The 27,739-nt window shown below is 49.5% G+C and overlaps 3 protein-coding genes across 8 annotated transcripts in view; all 3 read right to left on the bottom strand.

Moving 5' to 3' along the window:
* Positions 1-834, bottom strand: part of Cntfr (ciliary neurotrophic factor receptor) — a 38,383-nt gene extending 37,549 nt beyond the window's left edge. For both annotated transcript variants that reach the window (XM_004631900.2, XM_023715968.1), the window contains exon 1: positions 674-834. The gene's annotated coding sequence lies outside the window, so the exon portion shown is untranslated. The remainder of the gene's footprint in view (positions 1-673) is intronic.
* An 18,858-nt stretch (positions 835-19,692) lies between these two features.
* Rpp25l (ribonuclease P/MRP subunit p25 like) lies at positions 19,693-21,920 on the bottom strand. 3 transcript variants are annotated; one of them, XM_023716014.1, is made up of 2 exons: positions 21,806-21,920; positions 19,693-20,766 (listed from the first exon to the last, which is right to left on the bottom strand). In XM_023716014.1, exon 2 carries the CDS (start codon positions 20,749-20,751, stop codon positions 20,260-20,262), a length of 492 nt encoding a protein of 163 aa, XP_023571782.1. In that variant the 5' UTR covers positions 20,752-20,766; positions 21,806-21,920; the 3' UTR covers positions 19,693-20,259. The 3 variants fall into 3 exon arrangements, with proteins under 3 accessions (XP_023571782.1, XP_023571781.1, XP_004631956.1); XM_023716013.1 differs by lacking the exon at positions 21,806-21,920 and adding an exon at positions 20,890-21,414; XM_004631899.2 differs by lacking the exon at positions 21,806-21,920 and adding an exon at positions 21,455-21,551 and having other exon boundaries at positions 19,694-20,766.
* A 1,170-nt stretch (positions 21,921-23,090) lies between these two features.
* Dctn3 (dynactin subunit 3) overlaps positions 23,091-27,739 on the bottom strand; it is an 8,006-nt gene continuing 3,357 nt past the window's right edge. The window contains exons 4-7 of one of the 3 annotated variants that reach the window (XM_023716119.1): positions 25,740-25,823; positions 24,737-24,795; positions 23,553-23,637; positions 23,091-23,374 (exon numbers count right to left, since the gene is read on the bottom strand). In XM_023716119.1, coding sequence (XP_023571887.1) covers positions 23,154-23,374; positions 23,553-23,637; positions 24,737-24,795; positions 25,740-25,823 — 449 coding nt within the window. In that variant the 3' untranslated portion in view covers positions 23,091-23,153. Of the gene's footprint in view, positions 23,396-23,552; positions 23,638-24,736; positions 24,796-25,739; positions 25,824-27,739 lie in introns of all 3 variants that reach the window. The other 2 variants (XM_004631897.2, XM_004631898.3) reach the window with 2 other exon arrangements.

The raw sequence follows: 27,739 nt of genomic DNA, 5'->3' as shown, positions 1-27,739 counted from the left end.
CACACATGGGCAGACTCACAAAGAGACACTTGGGATATACCACAGGCAGACTCATAGAAACCAGGGGACTTACAGAGACCCACTGGAGACCCACTGACTGCACAGAAATAAATCCAGGCAGACTCACGAAAAAACCACAGGCAGACTCACACCGACACACACACACACACACACACACACACACACACACACACACACACAGGCGGATTCACATGGACACATAACCTCTGGCAGACGCACAGCCGTCCGTTCACACCCCTGGGCGCTTTGAAGTCCAGATTCTTGCCCGAGAAAGAAGCTACCTTTGGGTGCGCGGGGACCAAGGCAACCCCCCAAGTCCTGGAATTTTCCCAGACCTGGCGCGTGGGGCTGAAGGATAGCAAGAACAGGGACCCTAGGACAAACCACTCCTGGCACCTCCCTCCAGTCGATTGTCCAGCCCTACCCCTACCACGCCCAGCCCCTGGCTCGCCCGAACCTGGGGGCTGCTTCTGCGCCCCTGCCCCCGAGTTTGTGGGCAAAGTTTCTCATGAACTTTCCTGCCTCCCCCTGCTGCGGATCCACGCGTGTTCCCCGCATTCTTTCAGCGCGCACGAGGGCCGCGCGTCCGCAGGTCTGGTCGGTCTGCCCGAGGGCTGGAGGGTTCGGCTTCGCGCAGTCACCGGGTACTCACCGCGCCCTCGGGGCGCCGCGCCCTTCGACCGCCCCCGGGCAGGCAGCGAGGCTATGAGCGCCGAGCTAGCACTGCTGCCGGATCCCAACGCCTAACCCAGCGCCGCGCCGGCTGGAGCCGCCGCCGCCGCTGCTGCCGCCGCCGCCCGCTCTGCACCGGCTCCTCTGCGCTCGGCGGCTTTAACCCCCCCATCCTCCTCCCTCCCTCGCGCGCTCCCTCCCTCCTTCCCTCGCCCATGTGACCGCGGGCGCCCGCTCGGCCGCGCGCGCCCTCGCTCCCCTCCCCCTCTCGCCTTGTCTCCCCGCGCCTCCGCGGCCGCGCGTCACGACCCCCTCCCCGTCACGGCCCCTGCGCGTCCCCGCCTTGGCACACTCCCGCGCTGGCACGCGCGGTCCCGGCGCAGGCCTGCGAGCCCCCACTCTCACTGGCCCCGCGCAGGCACGCGCCCTCCTCCCCACCGCTGGCACACTCGCCCGCACTGGCACGCGTGGCCCTCTCACGTTCGCCCTTTCTCGGGCGCGCCCTCCAAACGGCTGTGGCCCTCGTGCTTAACGCACAGCCGGGGCCGCAGGGCTCACAAATGTGTGCGCATGGAGACACGCACACCCACTCCGCCTGCTTTCCCAGGGCGACTGGGCACGCACCCTCCCCCCGGGATCGCTCAGTCACGCTCTCTCTCGCCCAGCCTTGGCCAAGTCTCTCCTGCGCACACTCCCCCACTTTCAGGCCCTGAGTGTCGCGCGCCGACACACTACTGGCGCACCCCGGGCTAACTCTGGGGTCCTCCTTCCAGCATCACCGTGAGAGCAGCGCTAGGCAGAGCCCCCAGCCCCCACTTTGGATAGAAGCAGCCAGCCAGCTCGCTCCTCCTCAGTTCCTACTGCCCCCAGCAACGATCCCCTTTCTAGTCACATGCAGAGGAACCCTGCGCAGGAAGAAAGCGAGCGGTAAGCTTCGCGACCCAGGGTGGACTAGGATGGGAGCCCAGCCCCTCTTCCCCTGCCGCAGGTCCCAGTGACACTACCACTACTACCCTCTACTTCCTCTGTCCCTGGGGACACTCGGCCGGGGAGAAGCCGCGTGAATAAAGGAGGACGGAGGCTTCACCCTTAACCTCTGGCGGGGCAGTTTGAGAGCAGGGGCACGGTCCGCTGGAGTTTGGCGCCAGAGATTCATTCACCCCTCACAGCCTGGGCCTCTGAGGGGCCACTTCACTAGTCCCCGGACCTCGGGTCAGCCTGCAACATAGGAGAGTAAGGTTAGACAACCCAGTCAACTCCTGAGGCCACCCGAAAGGGAAGTGGAAAGTGGGATGCCAGAGGCAGAGAAGCAGCGCTTCAGCCCTCTGCCACCCCTTGAATTTTTCACCTGGCCTTTGACCCAAAATATCTGGGCCTGGCCCTCTGGGGATCTGCTCCAAAGGCTGAGGGGAGGAGAGGGAAATATCTTGCTATTTCCTCACACCCATCACCAGCCGACAGCCTAGAGGCCCTTTCCTACCTAATGTATCAGGGACTTGAGAGGAAAAACCTTCCCACCATTGCTAGAGCTTTTCGCTTTAACTTCCTCAGCCACCAAATTCACTCAGAGCAACAGTTGGTACCCAGGTAGCTCAGAGAGAGCTGGCTCTGGCTAAAGAGCACACAGCAAAATAGCTCAGCTGAGGTCCAGCTGTGCCCATCCATTGTACACGTCCTCTATCCTGCCTCTCTAGGCCCAGAGGCCAGGACAGGAATAAAATGGTGAGCGCCAATAAGGAGCAACCCCCCAATGCAATGACACCTGGTGGGGGGGATACAAGAATTGTCCCCATCCCCTGTGCTAAAGGTAGGCTTGGGCCAGATTAGTTGCTCTGAAGGAACTAAGCCTAGAGGCTCATTGTGGGTGGCTAAGAGTGTGATCAGGGTCAAGTCTGCGGCTCATTAGTGGACCGACTGACTTCTAGATCATGCTGCCTGTTTCTGCAGGCTAAAAGCCTTTGGGAATTCTGCCCCGACCTAGGTCCCCTTAGCCACCAGGGAGGCAGTGACTGCTCTCTTTAGTGCCAAAGACCCTGGGTACGGGGCAGGGTCTCCATCGGGCTTGTAGAATCTGTGAACCTACGTGTCGGCGTGGGGCGGGATGGGAGATGAGGAGTGGCACACGTCAGTCTCTGTCCCAGCGTGTATCGGTCAAGCTGCTGCTCTTGGCGCGGGACCCAGCGGCCTTACGCATTTCCCCGGGGCCACAGCGCCATCTGGTGGATAGTGTGGGATGTGCAGTCCCCTCGCGCAGCGGCTCCGGCTCTTCGCTGAGGCCTGGATAACTTACCAAAAAACCAGAATGCGGCTCCCTCTCCAAGAGGCGCTCACCTGGCTCAGAAACCATTTTTCCTCCTACCCCACCTGGGAGGAAACTGCCTACTCCCGCCACCTCCAAAGTCCTGCTTGCTTTCCAGCCTCTGAATTTCCTAAGCGTCGATGTTGAGCTTTCTCTGGTCTCCCCACTGCCTTGGGGGCAAAGCTAGGCTTCTTATGCAGGACTTCAGAATCCTGTAGGATCTGGCCACATCAGCACTCCAGCTTTCTTTGGCCCTCTTATCCCTGGCCTTCTCACAGCGCCCTCCACCAGCTCCCTTCTTCTATCATGGCACCCCTATCCTTAAGACAAACCCACTTAGCCATCACACTCTCTCCAACCTCATCTCAGTACAGTACATTCAGTGCTTTCCCCGTCTTCACCATCTGCTTTTCTCAGGAAGATCTGGTGAGAAGCGACATCCTCAGGCTAGAGTCCTTATACCCTGCAAATAGTGGGGACCCCAGATTCTGTAAGCTTCCAAGAGGACTACAGAAACTGGAAATGTTTTCTCTGACTTCAGGTTCCCAGAGTAAAGAAGCTCTGTGGCTGGGACTTCTGACTTCACCCTTCACCCTAGCAGGTGACCTAAACTTAAACTGTACACCATCCCCAGGAGTCAGCTGTACCATCTGAAGCCCTTGGGGAACACAGAGCCTTTCTACTGATCTGTCTCCAATGGAGAGCGTCACTTTATGTCAACTTTACGATCAGCCCCTCTTTTCCAGGAAATGGTACCCATTTCTAACGTGCTATACCATCAGAAAGTTCCGCCACGGAGCATATCCCCGGCTACTCACACTCAAACATTCAGGTTCTCTACCTTAGAAATGCCAAACACAGGGCCACATAAAGTGACACACCCAGCCTCTAAGTGTAAGGTGTGTATATTCAACCTCGCTATGGCACACAGGAGCTGTCCCAGTTTGAGCTGGAAGTTAAAGGGTGAGACTGAGTCCCAGAATCACACACACCATGCGCTCACACACGTGCACGCGCACTTACACACACACACACACACACACACACACAACCATGTTCTCTGTGTGTCACACAGGCACACACGATCTCAATCACACTGGGGTTTGGCGGGTCGGGGCGGGCTCAGGGAGGCAGTTACGTAAACGCCCTCACAGCCCCTCCTCACTCCCCCGTACCCCCCTTGCTTCCTTGCACAGTGCCAGCGCCCGGGGCGGCTTGGCCGGGGCCCGGGAACAGCTCGGCCTTGCGGAGGCTCCAGGCGCCGAGAAACCCGATCCCGACCCAGCCCCGGGCCGAGCCAGGGAGGGGGGCCGAGAGCCCCCCCCCTCCAGCCCCCAGCTCCCCAGGGATGACTTACCCCTCCATCCTGAGACAACTTCTAGCACCATCCTGGGGCAGCACCTGGGGTCCATTTACAATGCCCCCATTCTGCAGACTCCTCCTTGAAATATCGTTGATGCATGGAAACTACTACCTCTACGTGATCCTCCCAACTTCTGGCACCAGAAAGGGCAAAGAATCCCTAAAAGTAGAGAATGGGGGAAAGCTGAAGCCATAAGAGTGAAAGCTAGGTACAGTATTTAAGCTGAAAGTGCTCTCAGTTCCCTGGAGTGGTCTCTTCCCATTTCAAAGGGGCCTTTTAAGTTGGCTCTGATGGAGGAGCAGGCCCCCCTCAGATGTCTGCCCACCTGCCTACCAATTCCAGCATATGCTATCAGAATTCTAAATTATTCAGATAGGCCTCAGATTTACTGTCCTCTTTTTAATAGCCTTTCTTCCTCCTCAGTGGGAAGTTCTAACTCCAGTTCCTCCTGTTTTGCTAAGAAGAAATTCTGAGGAGAACCTGAGGCATGGGGAATCAAATCCCTGGAAGGAGGAAGGATTAAGGCTCAGGAGACCCCTGAAAGTCAGGAATCTGAGAGGAAGGGAGAGAAGGTTTCTTGTCACCCTCCTCCAATGTAACCTTCACCCCAATCTGCAGTTTGCTTGTTTGTTTCTTTGTTTCTTTTCCTATGTATTTAGTACAGGGTCTCACTACAAAGCTTGGACTGGTAGTGATCCTTCTGTGTCAGCCTTCCCAGCACTGGGATTACAGGCATGCGCCCCTATGCCCGGTATCCATCACCAGCTCAGAGCACCCAGAGCGTGGGTCCCGCAAGGCATGTGGTGCCAGGGATTGAACCCCTGTCCTTGTGCTTGCCTAAGCAGGCGCTTAGTCTGCTGAACTATCTTGCCAGCCCCCACAATCTGCAGTTTAGACTCCATTTTTCACAAGAGCTTTTGGTGTCTGCTTGGGCTGCCCAGACCCAACAGAAAGGGAATTTCCCCCTATGTTCTTTGTTAATAAACAAAATATTTCATGTGAAATTCCTCCTCTGCCCATAGTCCAGTATCCACAGACCCCCTCCTTCCATCATTCTGACCATGCAGGAAGACCCCTAGGAGGGAATATCAGAGTTGGGGAAAGCCCTCAGGGGAAGCACATTTTACATTGGGGGCCATCTCTTTAAATAAATAATTAGAGTGGTTTTTATTCTTCTCTTTTGGCTAAAATTACCCAGTCCTGTGGCAGCTTCCCAGAAAGGGCGGCGGGAGGACGGCCGGAGCTGTCCCAAGGCCCAGGACATGGCCCCCCTCCCCTGGGCGAGGAGCCTTTCCCAAGTTGTTTTCCTGGTCTCTTCCTCTTGGATGTTTTCTTGATTATTAATCACATTTTCCATCTGCAGGCTCAGTCCAGACCCCCTCCTCCTGGGGTCAGTGCTGGACAGGGGGAGGAGGAGCGGGCTCCAGGATAATGAGTTGGGGACAAAATGGACAGTGACCTTTGGCCCTCACTGACTTAAAAGAGACAGGGTGTGGCTCACCACAGATCACATGCCCTTGCCATCTTGGCACATAATAGGTGCCATTCTTAAGCATGGCAAGTGCAGTAAATGAATGAACAGGTGTCTCCCTTCCACAGCACTCAGTTGGCACTAGAAGGCAAAGCCTGTGGTGCTGGTCCTTTTCTACTACACACAGGCAAAGGTCCAGAGAAGTCACTGCCCAGAGTCACCCAGCAAGTTAGTGCCAGAGCCAAAGCAGCACCTCAGGAAAGACTGATGGCTCCTCCCATAAACCAGGCAATAATACATATTGAGAAACTCTTATATACCATGCACTAATCAAAGTACAGCAGTGAACCAGGCAAAATCTCTGCTTTCTGAAGGAAGTGGTACAACTAAATACCATACATTGTTCACGTACATATCAGTCAGTACCACCACTTTGGAACACTGTTTGGCAGGACATACCTAGCTGAACATATGTATATTCTAGTAATTCCCTTCTTGGAAAATGTACCCAAAAAGTGATCAGATACATTCATTAACAGTGTTCATCGCAGTTTTATTCATAATAGCTCCCAAGTAGGAACAACCCAGATAGAGAAATTGGGCTATAGTCACAGCAATGGAAAAGAACCAACTGTAGCTACATACAACACAGATAACTCTCACAGACAAAATGTTGATCAAAGAGGGAAAAAAAACCTGCCACAAAAGACATACTGAATGATTTCATTTATGTAAAGCTCAAGAATAGGCACAGTGAGCTGGGTTGGTGGCACAGGCCCATATGCCCAGCACTCACAGAAGGTTTACCACAATCAGTCTGAACTATATAGCAAGACCCTGTCTCAAACAAAACAAAACAAGAAAGAAAAAGTGAAAAAAGAAGGCATAACTGAAAGTCATGATCTGTACCTTTTTAAGGCTTGTGTACCTTTCTGTTTGCTTAATGCTTCAAAAAAGTTTTAGGGGCCAGGGAGACAGCTCAGTAGAATAAGCGCTTGCCTGGCAAGTGCAGGGTCCTAAATTCAATCCCCGGTTCTGCAAAAAAAAAAAAAAAAAAAAAGTTTTAAAATTCCCTACCCTCATATGGTTCATATTCTAGTCAGGAAGAATAGATACTAAAAATAGAAGCCAAGTGCTGTGGTGCAAACCTAAAATCCCAGCTACTTGGTAGGCAAGAGAAGAGGATCATAAGTTCAAGGCCAGCCTGGTAACATAGTGAGACACTGCCCATATCACACCTCTCCAGATTAGATAATAATATAGTTTGTTCATACAAAATTCCATGTCTGACTTTGCAGCTCCTCAGCTGAGAGGTCAGTCTAAACGTCACCTAAGAGAGGCCTAGTCTAAGCCCTCTATCTTCTGTCATAGTGCCATAGTGTCTTGCCCTCTAGTGGTCAGTGTGATGTCTAGTTACCTAGTTAACTGTGTGGTACCAGCAAGCTCCAGGACAGCTCTGTGGCCTTAAACTCCAGGTGCCCACAGCTGCATCTGACATAGAACAGGTGCTTCTAACACTTGAAATAGATTAAATAAACGTTGAATGAATAATGCAAGCAAAGACGTAGGGGGACCTTGATCTATGACAATTAAGCCTGAGCTCCAGGGAACCAGGAAGGGAGCCTGGCTAAATGGGTTGCAGCCTTTATGGATGAGAAAGGGGTTATGTAGCCAGTGAGGGATTAAGCTGAGACTTGAAGGCAGCCTGAAGTAGTCTGAGGGGCTAAGAGACCACACCCTAAAATGTCTTTGGTGTTCAAAGTCATGGAGGCCTGGAAGGGCACAAAGTAGGTGAGGAATGCAAGCACACTTGAGTTCTAGGGAGGTCACTGAGGCTGGTGGGAGGAAGGTCAGCCCTCCAGCCTGACCTAGGACAAAGACCACAGGGCTGAAAAGAGGACAAGGTCTTTAGGGAGAAGGGGACACACAGATTCATCTTCTCTATCTGTTTCCATGTGCCCTAGAACCCCATGTCATGTATACTTGGAGAACTGCCCCCAACACACACTTAGTCCTGTGTCTGCTCTCCCAGACCCTCCTTGTGGGTAATCCCAAGACTGAGGAGAGGAAAGGGGAGGGGGAGGGAACTTAGAATCAGGGCACTCTGTGTACTTAAAAGCAAGAGCAGGGACACAGACTTGCAAAATCACAGATGTGATTTTTCATTTTGCAAAAATTTGTGTGAAACTAATTCCCTGCTCAAAGGCACATAGCCCCTCCTTGCCTCTCCATCCTAGCAGGCTCTGATCCACTCTCAGCTTCTTCATGGTGAAGGCATGTGTCCTCAAAGGATTGTTCCCTTCCAGTGCCAGCGCAGTCTGACCTTGATCCTTGCTGCTGGGCAACTATCTGCCTTACAACAGAACTGGGTTTTTCAGGAAGGACAGAGGGTAATGTAACTTCAAGATCGGTTCTCTCCCTTCACCTTTCTGGTTCCATTCCTGGCCAGCATGTTGATTCTGCCCCCAACCCCGTGCTCCTCACCCACAGAAACTCAACTTTATGCTTGGGAGGACAAAGAAAATTCAGAAATGTGGAGACTGAATGCCAGAGACATCTAGTCCCAAGGAAACAGGCAGAGGCAGAAGGGGAGTCCAAGAGAGAAAATTGAATTAAATTCAGTTCAACAGACATTTATTAGCGCCTACTGTGTGCCAGGCCCAGAGGGAACATTGTGTACAAAAGCACAGACGACTCCCAGGTTTTTGGCATGAGTATCTGGGAGATGATGGTGCCATTCACAGACCTAGGAGAGAGGAGGGCCTTGACATGTCCCGCTGAGGGCTGGTGGAATGATGGCTCTCCAGGGTAGGAATGGGAACAGCCGAGAAGTCCCTAAACTAAGCAAGGGCTAGATGACTAGAGGTATGTAGTTTCTGATCAACAGTTCCCAGAACCCTTTGCACCCAACAAATGTAGAGGCCAGGGCACTTATCAGAGTCCCAGATTAACCTGGGCACTATGATGGTGATAGGGAATGGTGAGACAGACATCAGAGAGCAGGGAGGGAGAGGATAATAAGCAGGGAGGAGAGGATGAAGGCTGAAATCCTGGGAACCATGGTAAAAAAGACAGGGAAGATGAGGGGCTCCCAGAAAACAGGGAAGATACGGTGGCTCCAGAGGAAGGATCTCAGGAGTCAAGGTTTTCACAACACTAAAAAGGAGCCTGGTGAAGCCAAGAAAGAGCCAGTGGACAAGTTGAGACTATGGAGCTGCCACTGTAAACCCTGCCACAGGGGCTGTGAGCAGTATGCGGACCCCTCCTTCCCCAGGCTGTCTGCTGTGCCTTGGAGCCCTGCTTGGTCTGGGGACCTCTCTCAGCCCCACATAGGGACAAGAGAAGCCCCCAACTTTCTATGCCTGAGCCCCAGGTTTCTGGCTTCCCAGGAGGCTCCTGAACCTCCCTCAAACTCAGGAGCATGCAGTGGTCAGAGAACCCTGGGGACCCTGGGAGTAATTGAAACCAGGGCTGAGACATTAGAAACCATAACGCCAACTCCCTGGCTCCCCCAGGATAGCTCCTGGTTTTCTTCTCACCCCAATCCTCCCTGCTGCTGACAGCTTGGCTCTCTAAGGCCCCCACCAGCTGGGCTGCTGACCTCCTTCCCAAACCAACTAGAAAGTGCCTCCAACCAGGAGGCACCCAGAGTCGGCCCTCTTGGGACCTCTTCTCTGGGCTTAGACAACTTCAGTGTATACTAGGCTACACTGAAGTGTCCCAAGTTTTAGTTTTAATCCTTTTTTGGTAGAATTATTGGGGGGGGTGAAGTTAGACAATGGAAAGGATTTCTCAATAGTGAAAGAGAAAAAAGTGGGAAGGTAGATATAGGACAACAGTGTCCTTCAAGTAGCAAAGTGCATAATAAATACATGGTGAAGAGCTGGGCATGGTGGCATATACCTATAACCCCAGCACTTGGGAGGCTGAGGCAGGAGGAGTTCAAGGCCAGCCAGGGATAGACAGTGCATTCAAAGCCAACCTGAACTGCATACTGAGACCCCCATTTCTAAAAAAAAAAAAAATTAAATAAATAAATATATGGAGAAGAAAGAATAGGTCTCAAAGCCTAGATCCTAACCCTGCCACATATTTTCTGAAATGATCTAAATAGGTTGTACCCTAGAAGAGGGAAGGTCTCCCTGACTTGGGGTCTCACTGATCTCTCTGCTTGCTCAGATAGCACTCTTCCTTCCTCCCTCTCCTTTTCTCCCCTGTCCTTGTCTCAAACATGAAGGACTGGAAGCTGAATTTTTGTTAGCCTAATGGGAAGGCCCTCTCCCTGAACAGCTGCCTGAAGTTTCCAGGATTTATAGATTCCCCAAGAGTGCTGGTGTGGGAATCTGTCCTCGCCTCAGTCTCCACATCTGCCTGTCTTCCGGGCCCTTCACTGAGACTGAGTTCAAACACCTACTTCACCACTTACTGGTTTTGTGATCTCAGGCAAGTGACTTAATGTTTCAATTACCTCAGGAGTAAAATGAGCCTCAATTACTTCAGGAGTAAAATGGGATCATAATAGTGTCTATGTCCTAAGATTGTTGTAAAGATTAACTAAATGAGATAATCCAGTTAACAGCTCAGCACTAGGCCTGATAAGTACTAAAGCCCCTTCATATGCTGATCTTGCCTTATTCCCAGCCCATTATCTCTGTATCTCCTCAGTCACATCTTTCTCCCCATCTCTACATTTACGCCATCCTGGCTGTTAGTCTTACTGTCCTTTGTATCTCTTTGGTTTACTTGTGTCTGGCTCTGCAGATCTACAATTCCCTACCCCCAGCATCCCTGCTTCACTCTGTTTCAACCTCTAAGCACAGTTAGAGTGGGCTGGTATAGGGTTATCCAAGGAAGTTTTTAATTCAAATACAGAATTCCCAGCAGTAGGCTCATGCCTGGGCCTGACTGAACATGAGTGATTCACAGTTGGTGGGGAGATCACTCATGTCTATGGCCCTTCCTGGCTAGGCAGCAGAGCTGGGGGCTTGGCCTAACAGCCTTTTGGTGGAGGGGACTTGTCCTGACTGCATCAGCCACCCCCACACCTGGGCTGGGGCCAGATACCCTATGATTAGTGCCTGCCTGGAGATGAGACAATCTTCCCAGAGCCAGAACCCAAAGGGGAAGCCCTCCACCTCCACATAGAACATGTCATCTGCCCTCAAAATTCTCTGGAAGCTCTCATAACCACCCCCAAGCTCTGTGTGGAAACATTGCCTTCATAGATCTAATTCCTCTTGATTTTGCCTCTTGCTGTCTTCTGTCTCATCCTTGATCCATGACTTTCACAGCTGCCTAAATCTGCACTCTCACACTGAGGCTGCCAAGGAGAGGTAACTGTGAAAGCTTGGAGAGTCTATGTTCTTCACTGATTAAAAAGTCCTTCTTAGGAGATGTCATATTTCATGTCTATGTCACTCTCGACCTGTACAGATAGAGGACATGGTGTGGAACAGGTGTTCATCTAATGTAAACCAATGGAGGTAGGAACAAATGGAAGACTTGAAACAAGGGACTGGATGGCTGAGGAGGGAGCATGGACTATGGGTAGACCACAGAAGGGCTGCTGCTTAACTTTGTGGCTTAGCAGAGTCTTCTCTGGGGGCCAGGACTGGTCTCAACTAGCCCCAGACACCCCCACACTTGGATCTCAGCCAGACCCTCATGTCAACTATTGGGCAGATGGCCAGATGAGTGAGCAATTAAGACTATTCCCTATTCCCAGTGTATCATTGCCTCAAGGTGCCCACCAACTTCAAGGAGAGAGAGCTGGGACTATAAACGCAGAGAGGCAGAAATACTGGGAAGGTCACACAGCAGGCAGATAGATACTGGAACAAGAATCCTGGTGTCCTGGCAGCCTGGGCTTGTCATGAAAATCATGTGCCAACACTATGATGGGGGCCAGATTCAAAACAGGATTTTCTGTGGGGAGAGTGCCTAGGAATCCTTGAACATGTGGGCAGCTGGGCCAGGGGTGGAACATCCCATTAGGCAAGGACATATCTGCAGCCTCCTGTCCTTCCCCTCAGATAGAGATAAGCACTGGAACAAGAGTTTCAGAGAGACAGGATCTAAGCAAAAGAGAGAATAGAGAGTTTAAGAGAAAGATCAAGAAAAAAAAAAAAAACCTGTCAGAGACAACAGTCAGACACAAAAACAGACATAGAGATGAGCCAGAGAGAGACAAGGAAGTGCAGAAGGATGTAGAGTCTTAGAATTAAGACATAGAGACAGAGATAGGGAGAGACAGGAAGTCAGAGACAAACTCAGCATCTCAGTCATGGAGCAAGTGATACGGAGATGGATGCAGTCAGAGAAACTCAAGACTGGGAAACAGAACAGTTGGGGAAAAGATAGTGAGGAAGGGGGAAAGGGGAGGCAAGATCAAGAAAGACAGAGGGATAGAGTAAAGCAGAGGACAAAGAGTGAGGGGAGAAAAAAGACATCAAAACATCAGGAGTGGGAAAAGCAACACCAGAAGAGTCTCCTGGTCTGTCTTTCCAGGCTAGTCTCCCCAGGGTGTGCCCCCTTGCTATTCTCTGGTTTCCATAGCAACAAGAAGGGCACCAAATCTGCATACACATTTATATCGTGTCTGTCTGCATAATTCAACAGGTTTTTGTGCATATTCATGAGACTGGGAATGAAGGTGACCCTCCCAATTCCTGCAAAACTGGGCTTCTATGGTGCCTCTTGCTTGTGTAGCACACAGTCATGGGTCCAGCCTTATAACTACACTTACTTTGCTCCCTCAAACACTCCGTTAGAGTCTCCTACTTCTGGGCCTTCACCTCAGATTATGTCCCTGCCCTTCTACTTTCTGGAGATCAGTCCTCTCTCCGGATTAGTGTACACACACACACACACCTCCTCTGGTAGAGGTCAGTGGAGATGGCATGGGGTCAGTAATGTTTACCCTGGCTCCCTGGTGATGTCCCTCCAGCATACTTCTTGAAAGGCTCATATTGACAAAGGCTGGTAGGTAGGATGAACTGAAAGGTATAGATCTACCAACAGGGAGAAACCCCAGACACTGTGGCTCCCATGTGGAAGCTGATAGAGATTTAGGATAGACCCCAAGGAACTCCAGGAGCAGTGACTATAGTGGCTCATATAGGGCAGAGAGTGCCTAGGGTTTTTGGAGGGCAATGCATTGCATGCCCTTGTAGGCTGGGAGGACCTTATCCAGGGTTTGCTCTAGTAAAAATTTTGACCTTGTCATCTCCCTTGAAATCTCACAGCAGCCTCATCACTGCTGTTTCTGCCCTGTGTCTGCAATTCACTCTGCATGGTACAGCAGTCAAAGTTCTCATGCTAAAACACAACTTACTATCCATCTCATTCTACCTCAGAGCCCCCCTCAGTGACCCTCATCACCTCTAAGATAAAGCCCAAGCTCCTTGACCAGGCATGCAGGCCTCCAGTCCAGCCCTGACTCACCTCTGAACCTTATTTGTCATATTCCTTGCATTGACCTTCATGTTCCAGGGATCATCTCTATGTTTTGCCCTTCTGTACCCTGGCTCATGGCTTCCCTTCACCTTGAATGTCTTTTCCATATTTCTCCTTTCCACATTTCTCATTTCTTAAGAGTCTACACAGACATCACTATACTACTACTGGTACTATTACTACCACTACTGCTTTTTGATACTGGAAATTGAACCAAGAGATGCTCTACCACTGAGCTATGTTCCTAGCCACTCCCCTTTTTTAAGATAGGACTTCACCGAGTTTCCTAGGAAGAACTCAAACTTGGGACCCTCCTACTTCATCCTCCTCCAGTGCTAGGGTTATAGGCATATGCCACTGTACCCAGCTACCTCGACTTCTTTGAAGCTTTGGTTCTCCCTAAAACCTGGGTTAGGAACTCTGATTCCTGGGGTAATGAACTTCCTAATTTGTGGACCTATTGTACCACAATTATATCCCATCTAAGGACAAAATAGTGAAATAATCTGTGTATGTGTGGTGGCTACAGTCCAAACATAGTCGAGTTCCAAGTACACTGTGATAATTAGTTCTTTGTTGAGTTAGCAAGATGTCACAGAGCTCACTGAGGAACAAATTTCAACCCTGTATCTGCATCCGGGTACAGCCACTTCTTTGAAGCTTTGACTGTCCACAATAGTCAGGCTAATATCGCTGATTTCTGAAGTAATGAACTTCCTAATCTGTGGAGCTATTGTACCACAATCATACCCTTTTCTAAAGACAAAATAGGGGCCGGGGAGATAACTCAGTAGAATAAGTGCTTGCCTGGCAAGTGCAAGGGTCTGAGTTCAATCCCCGGTTCCACAAAAAAATTAAAAAAAGACAAAATAGTAAAATAATCTGTATATGTATGACTATAGCCCACATATATCTCCTTGCATCTGGGACTTTAATCTGCCAGACTCTGCAAAGGAAAGGGATGGGCAGTCCCTTTGTAAATGCTGCCACCTTATGTCTATGTCTTGAAGTGCAGGCAGAAGATCACCCACCCAGAGCAGGAACCAACCTGGGACTGGGATCTGGCAATGACCCAAGATCAGGCCTGGTTCCTGATCTCCAAGTTGGTGGTCCCATCTAAGTAATGAATGGGAAGGTGAGCCCTGCAGGAGCTCTCAGGAGTTAGCATCAGTGCTTGGGAAGGGTGAGGCATTCATGTGGTCAGGGCCCACAGAGCCCAGGCCAAAGATGAATCATGGATAGCAGTTAAACTATAAGGCCACTCAATAAATTAATTTGGATTTTGTCTTCTAATCTGGCAATTAGAGGCTAACGGAGCAGAAGAATGCCAGCGAAGGTCAGTCTGAGTGTGGCCACACACTTGGGTGTTTAACATTGACTTGTTCATGAAATACATATTGAGTACCTATTTACTAGTACCAAGTGACAATCAAGATCCTTAAGTTAGGGCTGGGGGGATAGCTCAGTAGAGTAAGTGCTTGCCTGGCAAGCACAAGGGCCTGAGTTTAATCCCCATGTTCCACAAAAAAAAAAAAAGAAAAAGAAAAAGAAAAAGAAAAAGAAAGAAAAAATCCTTAAGTTATACCAGTGAGAAAGAAAGATCATTGTCTTTATATTCTCATCAGGGGTAGACATAAATGTTATTTTAAAGAAATATTTAGAAGGTAAAAAACATACATTAAGAAAAGACATGGGGCTGGTGAGATGGCTCGGTGGTCTAAAGCACCTATTTAGAACAAGCTAAGCTAAGCAAAACACAGGGACCGCGGTTCAATCCCCCAGCACCACATGCCAGCCAGCCCCGCCCCCTGGTGGGCTGAGCTGGCCACACACACACAAAATAAATAAATAAATAAGTAAATAAAAAGACACGGTAGGGCTGGCCGGATAGCTCAGTGGATTAAAGCGCCTGTTGAGGCAGATGCAAGGGGCCAAAGATTTGATTCCCAGCCTGCTTGCTGGCCCTGCCCCTGGGTATATTGAGACTGGGTGTGATGGCACACCTATAATCCCAGTGCTTGGGAGGCTGAAAAACAGGAAGGGTCACTAAAGTCCAATCTGTGTAGTGAGACCCTGTGCTAAATACATAAAACCAAAAAAAGACATGGTAAGGGAGGTCAAAGGTGCTGACCTGTAACTTTATACGGAGTGAATAGAGCAGGTTTCATTATGGTGACTTCTGAAGGCTGGGAAGATAGCTCAGTGGCATAAGTACTTGCCTGCCAAGTGTAAGGTTCCATACCAAAAAAAAAAAAAAAAAAAAAAAAGTGACCTCTGAGCAAAGATTTTTAAAATTTTATTTATTTATTACAGGGTCTCACTACTCCTAATGATCCTCCTATCTCAGCCTCTGCAGCACTGGGATTATAGGCATGAGCCACCATGCCCAATTTTGGGGCAGCACCCCATGTGGAGGATCAAACTTGAGTCCTTGTGCTTGCCGGGCAGGTACTAGACCCATCTGGATGCTCCTCCCATGCCCCTGCCACTTAATTCCTTGACTTGATCTTCAGTGACTTTTCCTCCTGGCCACCCAGCTAGCTACTCCAGTACCTACACGGATTCATTGCTCTTGCCTGTTTTAACCTGCCCGGAAGAATGCAACAGCACGTTTCCTGAATCCTTGCCTGTCTTGTGGATGCTGCTGAAGCTCACATACCCCCTATCAATAATATACTAGTGCTGGGGAGATGGCTCAGTGGAATAAGCGTTTGCCAGGGAAGCGCAAGGGTCTGAGTTCAATCCCCGGTTCCGCAAAAATAAATAAATAAATAAATAAATAAAAGGGGGCCTGGCCCTAGCCCAGTCCTTTAAGTGGCTGCTTCCACAAAGCTGTCAGCCTCAGGCTGGAGTTTGAACCTCACAACTCTCCCGCTGGCCAAAAGTGCCCTGAAGTCATTCGAGGAACAACAACAACAAAAAAATAGTAATAATAATAATATACTAGTTCAGCCAATTGACTAACCCTGGCTTTCAGCCTTGCCTGGTCATTTTCTTGTACCCTCCTTGTCATCTTTCCCAATTACTACAGCAATCTCACACTTCCCAACAGTTTCCTGACCCCACTTTCAGTTACAGAACTGGACTCCTGCTTCTCCTCCACCCTATATGTACACACATCCATCCTCAGCGCTTCTCTTCCCATTACAAGGAGTCATCTCTCCAACTTCTGGGAAGGGCTGACCCCATTTCCTTTTGTAACCAAGGCAAAACCTTTCTCTAACAAGTTATGTAAACAGAAACCACACTGTAGTGGATTAAGGAGAAAGTGGAAAGTAAAAAATTATACACAACTAGTGCTCTCTTCTAGGCTTGGTCAGGCTTTCTCATTCCAAAGGCCTCACCTCTCTCTGGCTCCTTCCCTGCTATGCCTCCTACAGGATCCATCTGGGCCTTGTAGAGCCCAAGAGGGAGGGAAAAACGATCTAGAATTGCTAGCTATCCCTTTCTTAGTATGTAACTTATTTCTGGATTCTTTGAGATACAGACCCTGCCTTCCCCAGTGGGGTTTTGACCTCAGCTGTTTCCCTCCACAGTAACACTTTTATCATCCTGTGGCTCCCAGGTGGTACCTCAATGATAAGCAACTCAACTGGGAGACCCTTCTGGAGCTCAAGGGCCTTGAAATGTCTCCGTACTGGATCACTCCTTTAGCTGTTTCCATAATTATTCCATGTGATTCCTTCACCCTGGCCACAGAAAAAAATGGAGCAGGATGGAATACTGTCAAAGACCAATGGTCCCCTTGAGTCTGGCCCCAAAGATCTAGAGACCTGTAATACTGAGAAGTGCTAATGGCAGAAAACACACACTGCAGATGTTATGAGGAAAGGCAGTACATACAAGCTGAGATGGAGAAAACTCCTGAAGTACGGTTTTCTTTTTATTCCATGATTTACAAATGCCCAGAATTATCAAGGCTCAGTGTCCAGAAGTCCTGGTTTTATTGGCAAGACATATGATGGTTCTTTGGCAGGAATTATGACTATATAGCATAGTTTCTATGTATATATGAAGGGAATTTTTAAAATTGTGAACAGCATAGAACTTTATTTCTTGCTGGGAATGGTGGCCCACACATGTAATCTTACCACCTGGGAGGCTGACGTAGGTGGTTTGCTGCAAATTTGAGGCCAGCCTGGACTACACAGTGAGTTAAGAACTACATACCTGTCTGAAAGACAACAAAAAACTCCAAAATTTTATTGCTTAAAAGTATGCTGCTATACCTTAAGCTGTATGTGTAGAGCTTTATCATTTTAGTGCTTGAAAATAACCAATGAAGCTGGGGTATGGTGGTACATACACATCATCCCAGCCCTCAGGAGGTTGAGGTAGGATTGCCATGAGATGGAGGCCTGCCTTGGTGACACAGTCAGTTCAAAGCCAGCATGAACTATGTAGTGAGACTGTCTCAAAAAACAAAAGCAAGCAAACAAAAACCCACTGTATCTTCTAAATTTATTGTGTCAGCTCTTAGTTTTTTTCTATTTTTTTTATTTTAGGGAAGTGTCTACAGGGTGTTCAGGGTCTCACTACTAGATCGGACTCAGGGTGATCCGCTGGTTTACAGCCTCCCAAGAGCTGTGATTACAGGCTCACGGCCCAATCTCAGTTGCCATCTCAGTTAGCCGCAGGGGCAGGGCCAGCCCCTGTGCCTGCCTGCAGGCACTTTAATCTGCCAAGCTATCTGGCCAGCACTTCAACTCTCAATGTTAATGCAGTTGCTATATAGCACATTTTTTCATAAGAACTGCAATAATTGTCAACCAACAACCTGAACTATTTGAAAGGAGAATGGAGGTAAAGCCACCGCTTGCAGCAAGATGCCTGAATCGCCATAGCATCCTAATTACCTTTAGGGGTTTATGAGATGCTTCATGATCCACTGTATTTGAAGGGACTGATGGGGAAGTCAGAATTTTGATGTCCAACATTCTCTGAATACTTATCACCTGTCCTGCCTATCCTCAGGATCTTCCATGTCACTCACGCTGAACTGTCCTTGAAAACAAAGGATGTGGTGCTCAGTGGTAGAGCACTTGCCTAGCATGTTCAAGGCCCTGGGTTTAATACCTAGCACCAGAGGAAAAATAATAAAAGTTCTGACCTTAGCCTGCTGCTCCTGTGATCACCTCATCCTTCTTTAAAATCTTTATTATGGCTGACAGGTCACTTCCAGGTCCTCCTGAGGCAGGAGGATCACTGTGAGTTCAAGGCTGTCCAGATTAGAGTTTAAGGCCAGCCTGAACTACATAGTGAGACCTGGTCTCAAAAACAAAATAAAGGGGGCCAGGGAGATGGCTCAGTAGAATAAGTGCTGCCCTGGCAAGCAAGAAGGTCTGAGTTCAATCCCTGGTTCTACCAAAAAAATAAAAAATAATCCCTGGTTCCACCAAAAAAAATTTAAAAACAAAAATCACGGGGTGGGGGGTGGGACTGTGGGTTAGCTCAGTTGTTTAAGCACTTGTTTATGCAAATGCAGTCAGGCTCAGGATATTGCAGTTCTACCCACAGCTCCACATGCCTTACCAGATCTGCCCTTAAGGCAGCCTGAGCCAGCCAAAAAAAAAAAAAAAAAAAAAAAAAAAAATCCTTCGCCTGTAATCCCAGCTCTTGGGAGGCTGTAAACAGGAGAATCACTATGAGTCTGATATAGTCTGAGACCCTGAACACCCTGTAGACCCTTCCCTACAAACATAGGGAAAAAAAAAAAGCTCACATGAATCACAGGGATCAAACTCAGGACCTTGCACTCGCCACAAGGGAGGCGCTTATGTTCTAAGCTATCTCCCTGGTCGCCACAGAAATCTTGAGTTCCGACTTTCTCATGACTGGACACCCAGGCTGTGGGACTCATTGGATAAAACCTTGAGATCCATGGAAGACCCAAGTGACTCAACTCTGGAGTCCAACACTTTAATGCCTGATAGTCCTCTGCTACTGATACCTTTATTTCTTCCCTCAAGCACCTGATCCTGCCATAGTAGATCTGAGTTTAAGGCCAAAATGAAGCAGAAAAGCAGCAACAAGGGGTAAAAAGCCAGTAAAACCCAGAGAAAATATGGGACTGAACACTACCCATCCTCACCCTCCTTCAGTACCAGAGATTGAACCCAGAGCTTTCATACTGAACTACATTGGTAACCCTTGAGATAGGGTCTGCTGAATTTCTCAGATTGGGCTCAAACTTGCCTCCACCTCCCAGAGTGCTCGGATTACAGGCATGCCACTATGCCCAGCAACTGAGATTTTTAATTTATTTTTTTATTTTATTTATTTAGTTATTTATTTATTTTCAGAACTGGGGATTGAACTCAGGTCCTTGCCCTTGCTAGGCAAGCACTTATTCTACTGAGCCATCTCCCCAGCCCTGAGATTTTTTAAATGGTAAAAAAGCATTCACGAGTCATTTATAATAGCAATGAGCATTTATATAGCACTAGGTACCCAGGTGGTATCAAATTTATCACAATTAACTACCCTATGAGATAAACTTTTGTGTGTGGTGTTAAGGATTGAAACACAGGCCTTAATGCTAGGCAAATAGTCTATCATGGGGCTACAACCTGGCCCTGAGCCTTCTTATTAATACTTGGTCCTCCCAACACCTTCCCGTCTCCAACCCATTCACTCCAAGAGGGAAAAGGTAAGGACTCCCATCCCTTTCATCTCCTTTCCACACAGTAGCCAAGCAGAGGCTCATCAGATAAATGATAGAACCTTTATTTCCTAACTTCCTAAGCCTCTGCCAGAAGGCAGATGAGGTGTAGTGTATGTAGAAGGCAGAGTAAGCCCTTCTCAAGCAATCCAGAACTCAGCAGAGACCCCACACATGTTATTCTTTATAGTATTTCCCATATGCCAGAGGGAGCAGGACTTCTATGGACCCGGGCCTTGTTGGGGAAGTTGAGCTTCCTGGAAAAGGCAGTCATCCCAGATATTCAGGCCTAGAGAATAGCTTGGCTGGGCAGGTCTTCAGGAACGGTTGTCTCGTGGCCTTCTGTGGGGTCGGGAGCCACCGCTGGAGCTGGGCACAGAGCCCAGCCCAGGGGGTGCCCCTGGAGGCTGGTAACCACATTCACTGGGATCCAGGGGGTCCCGACTGAGCAGTACCCAAACTGCAGGCACATGGCGGCGTACTGTGAGGGGGTCTAGGCCTGTGTCAGGTGAGGTTGGAACCCAACTGTCCTCAGTCTGCAGAAATCGCAATTTGGTGAGCTGGTGCAGACCTGGGACTCGCCTCTTGACAATCTCTGCACAGCTGACAGCTTTCCCTGCAGCACGGCCAGAACCTGAGAATACCACATGCCGAGCACTGCCGCCCTCCAAGCGGCCCAGTGCCAGGCCCAGCAGGTTTCGAATTTTGCTGCCATCTCGAACACGCATCTCCAGTGTATCAGGAGGTAGCTGAGGCATTGGGGAAGGTGCTGGGAGCTCTACAGAGCCAGCTTTCCGGTAGTGCTCCATCCTGCTTGCTGCCCACTGCAGGAAGGCATCAGATCAATCAGCATTAGCCAGAGACCCAGGCCATTCTCTAGCCTCCCTCCAACCCATGCAGCCCTGCTTCTCAGGGGGGTCACACACTCCCACCCCCAGTTTCTCACCCTGGGGAAGAGGCTTAACCCTTACATTCCTGCTCCTCTAGTCAGGTCCTTAAGATCTCATAAATCCTGGAGTCCACGAGGCAGGACCTAATTCCCCCCAATACTGGGCTTTCTGCTTACTCCATCACCCCAAGATGCTCAGGACAGGGGTCCCCCTTTGGCCAGGCTCAGATCTCTCACCCTAGGCTCTCTGGGATCGAGAGTGCTTCTACCAGGGTTCATCACGGGCAGGGCTAAGGACCCCTCACGTTGTGCTCCCACAGTGCAAGGTCACGTCCATCTGCCCCAGGATCCCCGGGACAGAGTCTAGAGCTTTTACCCGTGACTCCGAGGCCAGACCCGACCCAAGGTCCTAGGTCTGGGCCAAGTAGCCTTGCCCCGAAATTACTTGGGTCAATTAGCATCAACCCAGGTCCCTCAGAAACCGGAGCAGGAGCTCGGGAGCGGGGTTGCGCGGGCCACTCCTGGCTGGCCTCGCCGCCTACATCCGCTTCTCCCAGGCGCTGCCAAGCAGCAGGAGCCCCCCGCCTCCGAGCGCCCCCATCCCGCAGACACCAGACGCTCACCACTGCCACAGACCGGGCACGCTCGAACCTCACGGCGCAGCCAAGATGGCGCGGGCCCGGAAGCGCGAGGAGGCCGCGGGGCGCGCACGCCGGGAGGGGCGGGGCGGGGCGGGAGTCGGCGGAGCGGAGCCGCAACCCGCGCAGTCCTCGCGGTAACCCGGGACAGCGCCCCGGGGAGGAGGGGGGCGGCCTTCAGAGGAGCCCTGCGTCTGCAGGCTGGGGATGTGGCCGGGCTGAGACCTCCGAAGACGGAAGGGCACAGCTACCCGTTGAGACCGCAGAAGCAAAGGGGAAACGAGCGGGACTGTCTGGCGGGGCGACTGCCCCAGCGCAGATGAGATCCTTAGTTACCAAATTCTGAGCTTCGGCCTCATCCCGTGGGCACTAGTGAACCACAGAGAGCTTTCAGCAGCGGGCGTCAACCACATTCTGTGCACCTCACTCTGAGGGTAAGGGGGACCTGCACCGCTAACGACCCTGGGAAGGGACTGTATCCCGCACCACCCCGACCAGCCTCACAGCATACAGCCACGGGGGTCGGGGGGCATGCTCAGAGTTTACTACGGAGCTCGTTGTGTGACACGCTGGTGGTGGTAAAAGGTTTTATTGAATTAATGAACCACAGAAACGGCGTAGGGAATAAAGATTAGATTGGGAGACTTAACAATTTGGGTGAACAGTTGTCTACTGTTTGGATAGATAAGTAGTCTAGAGTGACTGCCAGGTTTCAAACAGGTTTAGGTGCGCTGAATTTGAGGTACGCAGGCAGTTCCAAGTCTGGAGCCAAAACATTCCCTAAGACCAGGAGGGGGCGGCAAACACTTGGAGTACAGCGCCAATCTCATTTTTGTCCCTATTTTGTTATGTTTTCTCTTACCCCTCCTTCCCAACTTCTCTTCCTCTGAGCCTCAAACTTTCTCCATCCAAACCTCTTGGACTTCTCTTCTTAGCTAATGGTTACCAGGTGATCTCCAAAGAGTGCTCTCTGTGTATGTGCATATCCCTCGCTCTGAAAGTCCCTGCGTATCACCCATCAAGAATGTTTCCCCTTCAGTCCCTTATTGTTTCGTGCCTGAAAGGATCTTGTACCCACTTTGTAGGTCTCTTTCTTTTGTCTTTTTGAGACAAGGTCTCACCGCAGAATTCAGGCTAGCCTTGAACTCGTTTTTTCTAAGTCTTGTCTAGTTTATTTTTTGTGGTACTGAGGATAGAACTCAGGACCTTACACTTGCCAGGCAGGCGCTTATGCCACTGAGCTATCTCCTCAGCCCTTGAGCTCACTTTTTAGCCCAGGTTGGTCTTGAACTTGCAAGCATACTCCTGCCTCAGCCTTCTCAGTGCTGGGGTTACAGGCATGTGCCGCCATGCCCTACTAGGACTTCACTTTTCTTTGATTGTCTCCCTTGATACCTTGTACACTGTAGATGTTAGGTGTCCCTAATGTGTCTTCCCTACCTGGCATAGCATCTAACTTGGTAACCATGGGGCAAATGGATACATAAATGCATGTACTAATCACAGTAGTCACATGAGAGCCTTCATCGGGAAAGCTGTATACCTCCCTCCTATTTCAATAGGCAGGTTGGCAGCTCTGTACCATCAAGGTCATCATAGACCAAGAAGCCAGCACACTCCCCCCAGAGATCTCTATAGTTTATTGTCACTGGAATAAATACACTGATAGAGAAGGATCTGCAAATCACAATTTCCAGGTAACTAGACCTCTGACCTTAGAGCCCCACTGGAGTGCAGACAGGTGGTCCCTGAATCCAATAAATACAAAACTTTCTTTGCCTTGACAGATTGGCACAGAGCCCAGGAGCCTGGCCGCTCTGGGATGGGGAGTAGCTGTCACTCTTCTGCTGGCTTTACTTGCTTGGCAGCCTCTAGCTGGCAAAGTAGCTCGTCCCACTGCACGAACTGCTTAGAGAGAAGCATTGTCTAATTACAGGTCAAGGTGAGACCAGAAAAGACTTTTACATTTGCCAAAAGGGGTGTGGGTGTAGGAGCAAGGAATAAATAGGTCGGTTGGGATGGAATGGAATGAGATGAAAAGAGCCAGAGTTGTGACAAAAAGGAAAGAGCTTGGGGATTGCACCTGTTAGGGTACGCAAAAAGGATACAATCTTGTTGTACTCTTCCAGAAGAGCCTTGGACTCCTCAGTGATCTCCATACATTGGTCCTATAGGCCCACAGTGATAGGAAAAGAAGTTGGACAAAACTCCCTTCTCAAATTAACTTCCTGCTTCACCAATGCCTATAAAGCCTAAAAAAAAATGATGTTTAAACCTAGAACATGCAGGCCCTGCCCTCAGGGCACACTGAGACTGCAATTGAGACTGGGCATGGTGGTGCGTGCCTGTAATCCCAGCTCTTGGGAGGCTGTCAACAGGTGGCTGACCATGAATCCAATCTAGTAGTGAGATCCTGAATGCCCTGTAGACCTTTCCCTAAAATACAGAAAAAAATAAACCTAGAACAAGAGCAAATTGCCAAACAGGCACTTTCAGGCTTCAGAATGGGTGTCCTAACAGCAATCCAAAGACTGATGGGAAGGGAAATAGGTTACCCATTATGTAAACTTTCCTTTTAGTATGTTTTTTTCTACTCTGTATTTTTCAACTTCTTCGAACCTGAAACTAGGGCCTCAAAAAAAAAAAAAAAAAAAAAAAAAAAGAGAAGACGAGGGGTTGGGGGGAATCCTCCATCCTCCAGCTATAGTCAAGGATATAACATACCCAGGATTTGTGTGTGTATGTACCACTGGGAATTGAACTCAGGGCCTTTGCACTGAGTTACATCCCCACTCCTTTATGGTTTTTTTTTACATTTTGAGGCAGGGTCTTGCCCTCTTGTCGAGGCTGGACTCAAAATTTGTGATTCTCCCACCTTTGGCTCCCAGAGTTCTGGGAAAACTTGCCTCCTAGGAATTCTAAACTTTAAGCTTCTGGTGTCTTAAAGTAGCCCTACTCTGGGAGGCAGGAGGCTTAGATGTGACCATAGGCAAGTCCTTTCCCCATGTGATTTTTTTTTTTTTTTTTTTTTTTGCGGAGCCGGGGATTGAACTCAGGTCCTTACGTTTGCCAGGGAAGTGATTATTCCACTGAGCCATCTCCTCACCACCCCCCCGCTTCCCCTTTTGAGATGGAAACATGAAGATAAAGGATAAACCTCCAAGTTTCTGAGTAGAAAGGCCTTAGGCTCCTTCCACAAGTGGCATGAATGGGCAGGAGGTGCCTTGCCACCTCTGCTTTCTTTTCCAGCCCTCTCCCCTCCCATACCTGCTGCTGGATGTGGATCTGGGCCAAGTGCTGCAGGCGGGCGGCATGCTCAGGAACAGCTGTAAAACATAACACACACTGCCTGATGATGCTTGTGCCCTCCCCTGGGACTGCTCAATAGTCTATTAGGTCTTCCGCAGGATTAGAGTATTGAGTGGAGAAGCTAAACAAACGCTAGGCTTCATCGACCACTATAGCCAGAGGGAGGGTGGTTCCCTGCCCACCCTACCCTTAACTCCAGGACCCATAGGGGAAGGGAAGAAGAGGTGTACAGGGGAAAAAAAAGAAAAACCTTGCTGTCCCCAGTGTTGCCCTTACCCCACCTAAGTATATAAGCAGAGCCAGGTAAATGCAGCTTTCTTTATTTCTGCGCTTTTGCTCTAGGTCAACCTGGCCTATGGAACAGGAAGCCTGTAGATGGACTAAGGACATATGTCACACCCCTAAACTTGACACTTGGAATCCAACATCCAGAGTCCTGACCACCACGTTGGCTCCACAGCCAATGTGGCTGTCAGACACTCTGGGTAGCTGAGTAGGGGAAGGGAGGGGGAGCTGGGAAATACACCTCCAGAGACAGGCAAGATGGGTATCTGGATTCAATTAAAGCTACTGCTGCTTGTCAAAGCTGAGGCCCAAAGACTCTCTCAGGAGTGCAGCAGGAAAAATTCACATACCTGGCAGGGTGGACAGTAAAAACTGGGTTCTGGAACACCCTGAAGGACAGATGCTAAAGGGGTGGGGTACAAGGTAGAAGGAATTCCCAGATTTGGGGCCGCTAAGGTCCTTAGGCCCAAACTGTCTGAGGTTCTGAAACTAGATTCTCCATCCTGGGAATTTTAATCCTAGTGCAGGTAGAAGGAACCCCCTGCAGGGTGGAGAATAAAGAAAACCCAGCTCAGGCAAACCCAGCCTGAGCCCAAAGAACCCTAGGCACAGAGAAGTCTTTCTTATCCACCCACCTCCCCAATCAGCATGATAGAGCCAAGTCCCAGAGAAGTACCTTTAATGGAAGCACTGTCCAGCATGGGTACCAGGGCATTCACCTGCTCCAAGAGTGCAACCTGGGAGAGGATAAACTGCTCCTCTGAAGCATAAAGACAAAGAGTAGCAATGAAGCAGGCCTGGCACTGTTACCCCTGGGCCAAGCATCTGGCAGGGGGATGGTGAGGCCCTGGAGCTTTAGGAGTAATCTCACTGGCTTTTTCTCTAGGTACACATTCCCATCCTGCCCCACCTGTCCTGCATGCCTGTCTCTAACACACCTGGAACTTATATTAGTCTCTAACAACTCAGCGTCATAGGCCACAGGAATCTTGGATTCCAGGGCCCCCCAGAAAGCTCTAAAAAAGGATCCAAGTAGCAGATTATACCAGGCAGGTCCTGCTTAGTGGCTCTCAGAGGTAGAGACAGTTATAAATGGCAGAAGACCTGAGACAGCAGTGAGAAAGGCCAGTGAGAAGAGTAGGTATGGTCTGGACTCTGTATACACACAGAGAGTTCAGTGCACTGAAATCCAGCAAGGCTTAGTGTCACACTTGTAATCCTAGCCACATGGGAGGATACAGCAGGAGGATCTCAGTTGGAGGCCAGCCTGGACATCTTACGCTGACTCTGGGCTAGGGATGCAGCTCAATGGCAGAGCCCTGGCTTAGCATGAGTGAGGGCCTGGGTGCAGTTCCCAGTGCCACAACAAAAGTACAATAAAACCCACTTAAATTCATGGAGTGAGCAGATATTTGAGAGAGGACTGTTACATGTAATATTTGTCAATTAATATTGGAAAAAACTTCAGTTGGCTGAACTGGAGCAGGGCAAACACAAGGAGCAGAGCTGGATGGAAGGACAGGCCCAGCACACTGGACAGCTTTAAAGAGCAGGCTAAAGATTTACAATTTAATCATAGTAAGGAAAGGAGACACTGAGGTTTGAAGTAGGCAAGTGACATGCTGGAAACACTCTGTAAAGCTGAGACTGGACCAAAGGCTGGAAGAGATAAGATGAAAGTCAAAATGGTAATTTAGGAAACAGCAACATTTTGAGTAAATGTCCACTCCTTGAGGTAGTGCCACGGGGAGGAACGTGGTGGCTGGGCTCAAGCGTCAGTGTGGGAGATCTCGAACTTGGTGCTGTTGCCATGGCACCTGATCAGGAGCCCTCTAGGGACCCTGACAGCGCCTTCCACCAGAGGCTGCCCCTCTTTACCCAGTCCTTAGGGTTGTACTGCACAGACAGATTATAAGACAGGTTTTAGGTTCCTAAAGCAGAAACTTTTTCTTTCTAGCTCTGGTTGTACATATGAAGGCAGGAACTTTCTGGATTTTCATTATTTGTGTAAAGTCCAGGATAAAGCCTGGGTCATAGTAGATGATCATTAAATGTCTTTTTTGGAGGGTCAGACAAGTCTTGCTGTGTCATTCAGGCAGGCCTCAAACTTAGAGCACTCCTCCTGCCTCAGCCTTCTAAGTGCTGGAATTATAGCTATTCATCACTATACCTGGCTATCAGGTCTCCTCCCCACCCCCTACCCCACACACACATACCTTTTTAAGACAAGGTCTCACTAACTTACTACTTGTTCAGGGTTGAACTTGTGATTCTCCTACCTCAGCCTCATGAGTAGCTAGGATTACAGGCATGTGCCACCAGCCCCAGCTGAATATTTTCTACATCAATGAGATAGCTCAGTAGAATAAGCACTTGCCTGGCAAGCGCAAGGGCCTGAGTTCAATCCCCGGTTCCACAAACAAACAAACAAACAAACAAAAGAAATCAGTGAACAAACACAGCTGCTTATAGATATGGAGTGGCTAACTGGTATTCCTGTCTAAAACCCTGGAATTTCAGAGATTTCTCACATGAAAGAAAGATGCTGGGGGGAAAAAAAAAAAAAAACCCTAGGAATGTGCCTTCTGGGGCCGGGGAGATGGCTCAGTAGAATAAGCGCTTCCCTAGCAAGTGCAAGGGCCTGAGTTCAATCCCCGGTTCTGCCCAAAAAAAAAA

The sequence above is a fragment of the Octodon degus genome, unplaced genomic scaffold (assembly GCF_000260255.1).
Source record: "Octodon degus isolate 3935 unplaced genomic scaffold, OctDeg1.0 scaffold00045, whole genome shotgun sequence".
NCBI classification, from domain to species: Eukaryota; Metazoa; Chordata; class Mammalia; order Rodentia; family Octodontidae; genus Octodon; species Octodon degus.
The sequence above is the reverse complement of the archived record's forward strand: the minus strand, read 5'-3'. Positions and strand labels throughout refer to the sequence as shown.

Coding starts and splice junctions, on each gene's coding strand:
- Rpp25l (XM_023716014.1), bottom strand. CDS start 20,751: ATGGAGCACTACCGGAAAGCTGGCTCTGTAGAGCTCCCAGCACCTTCC.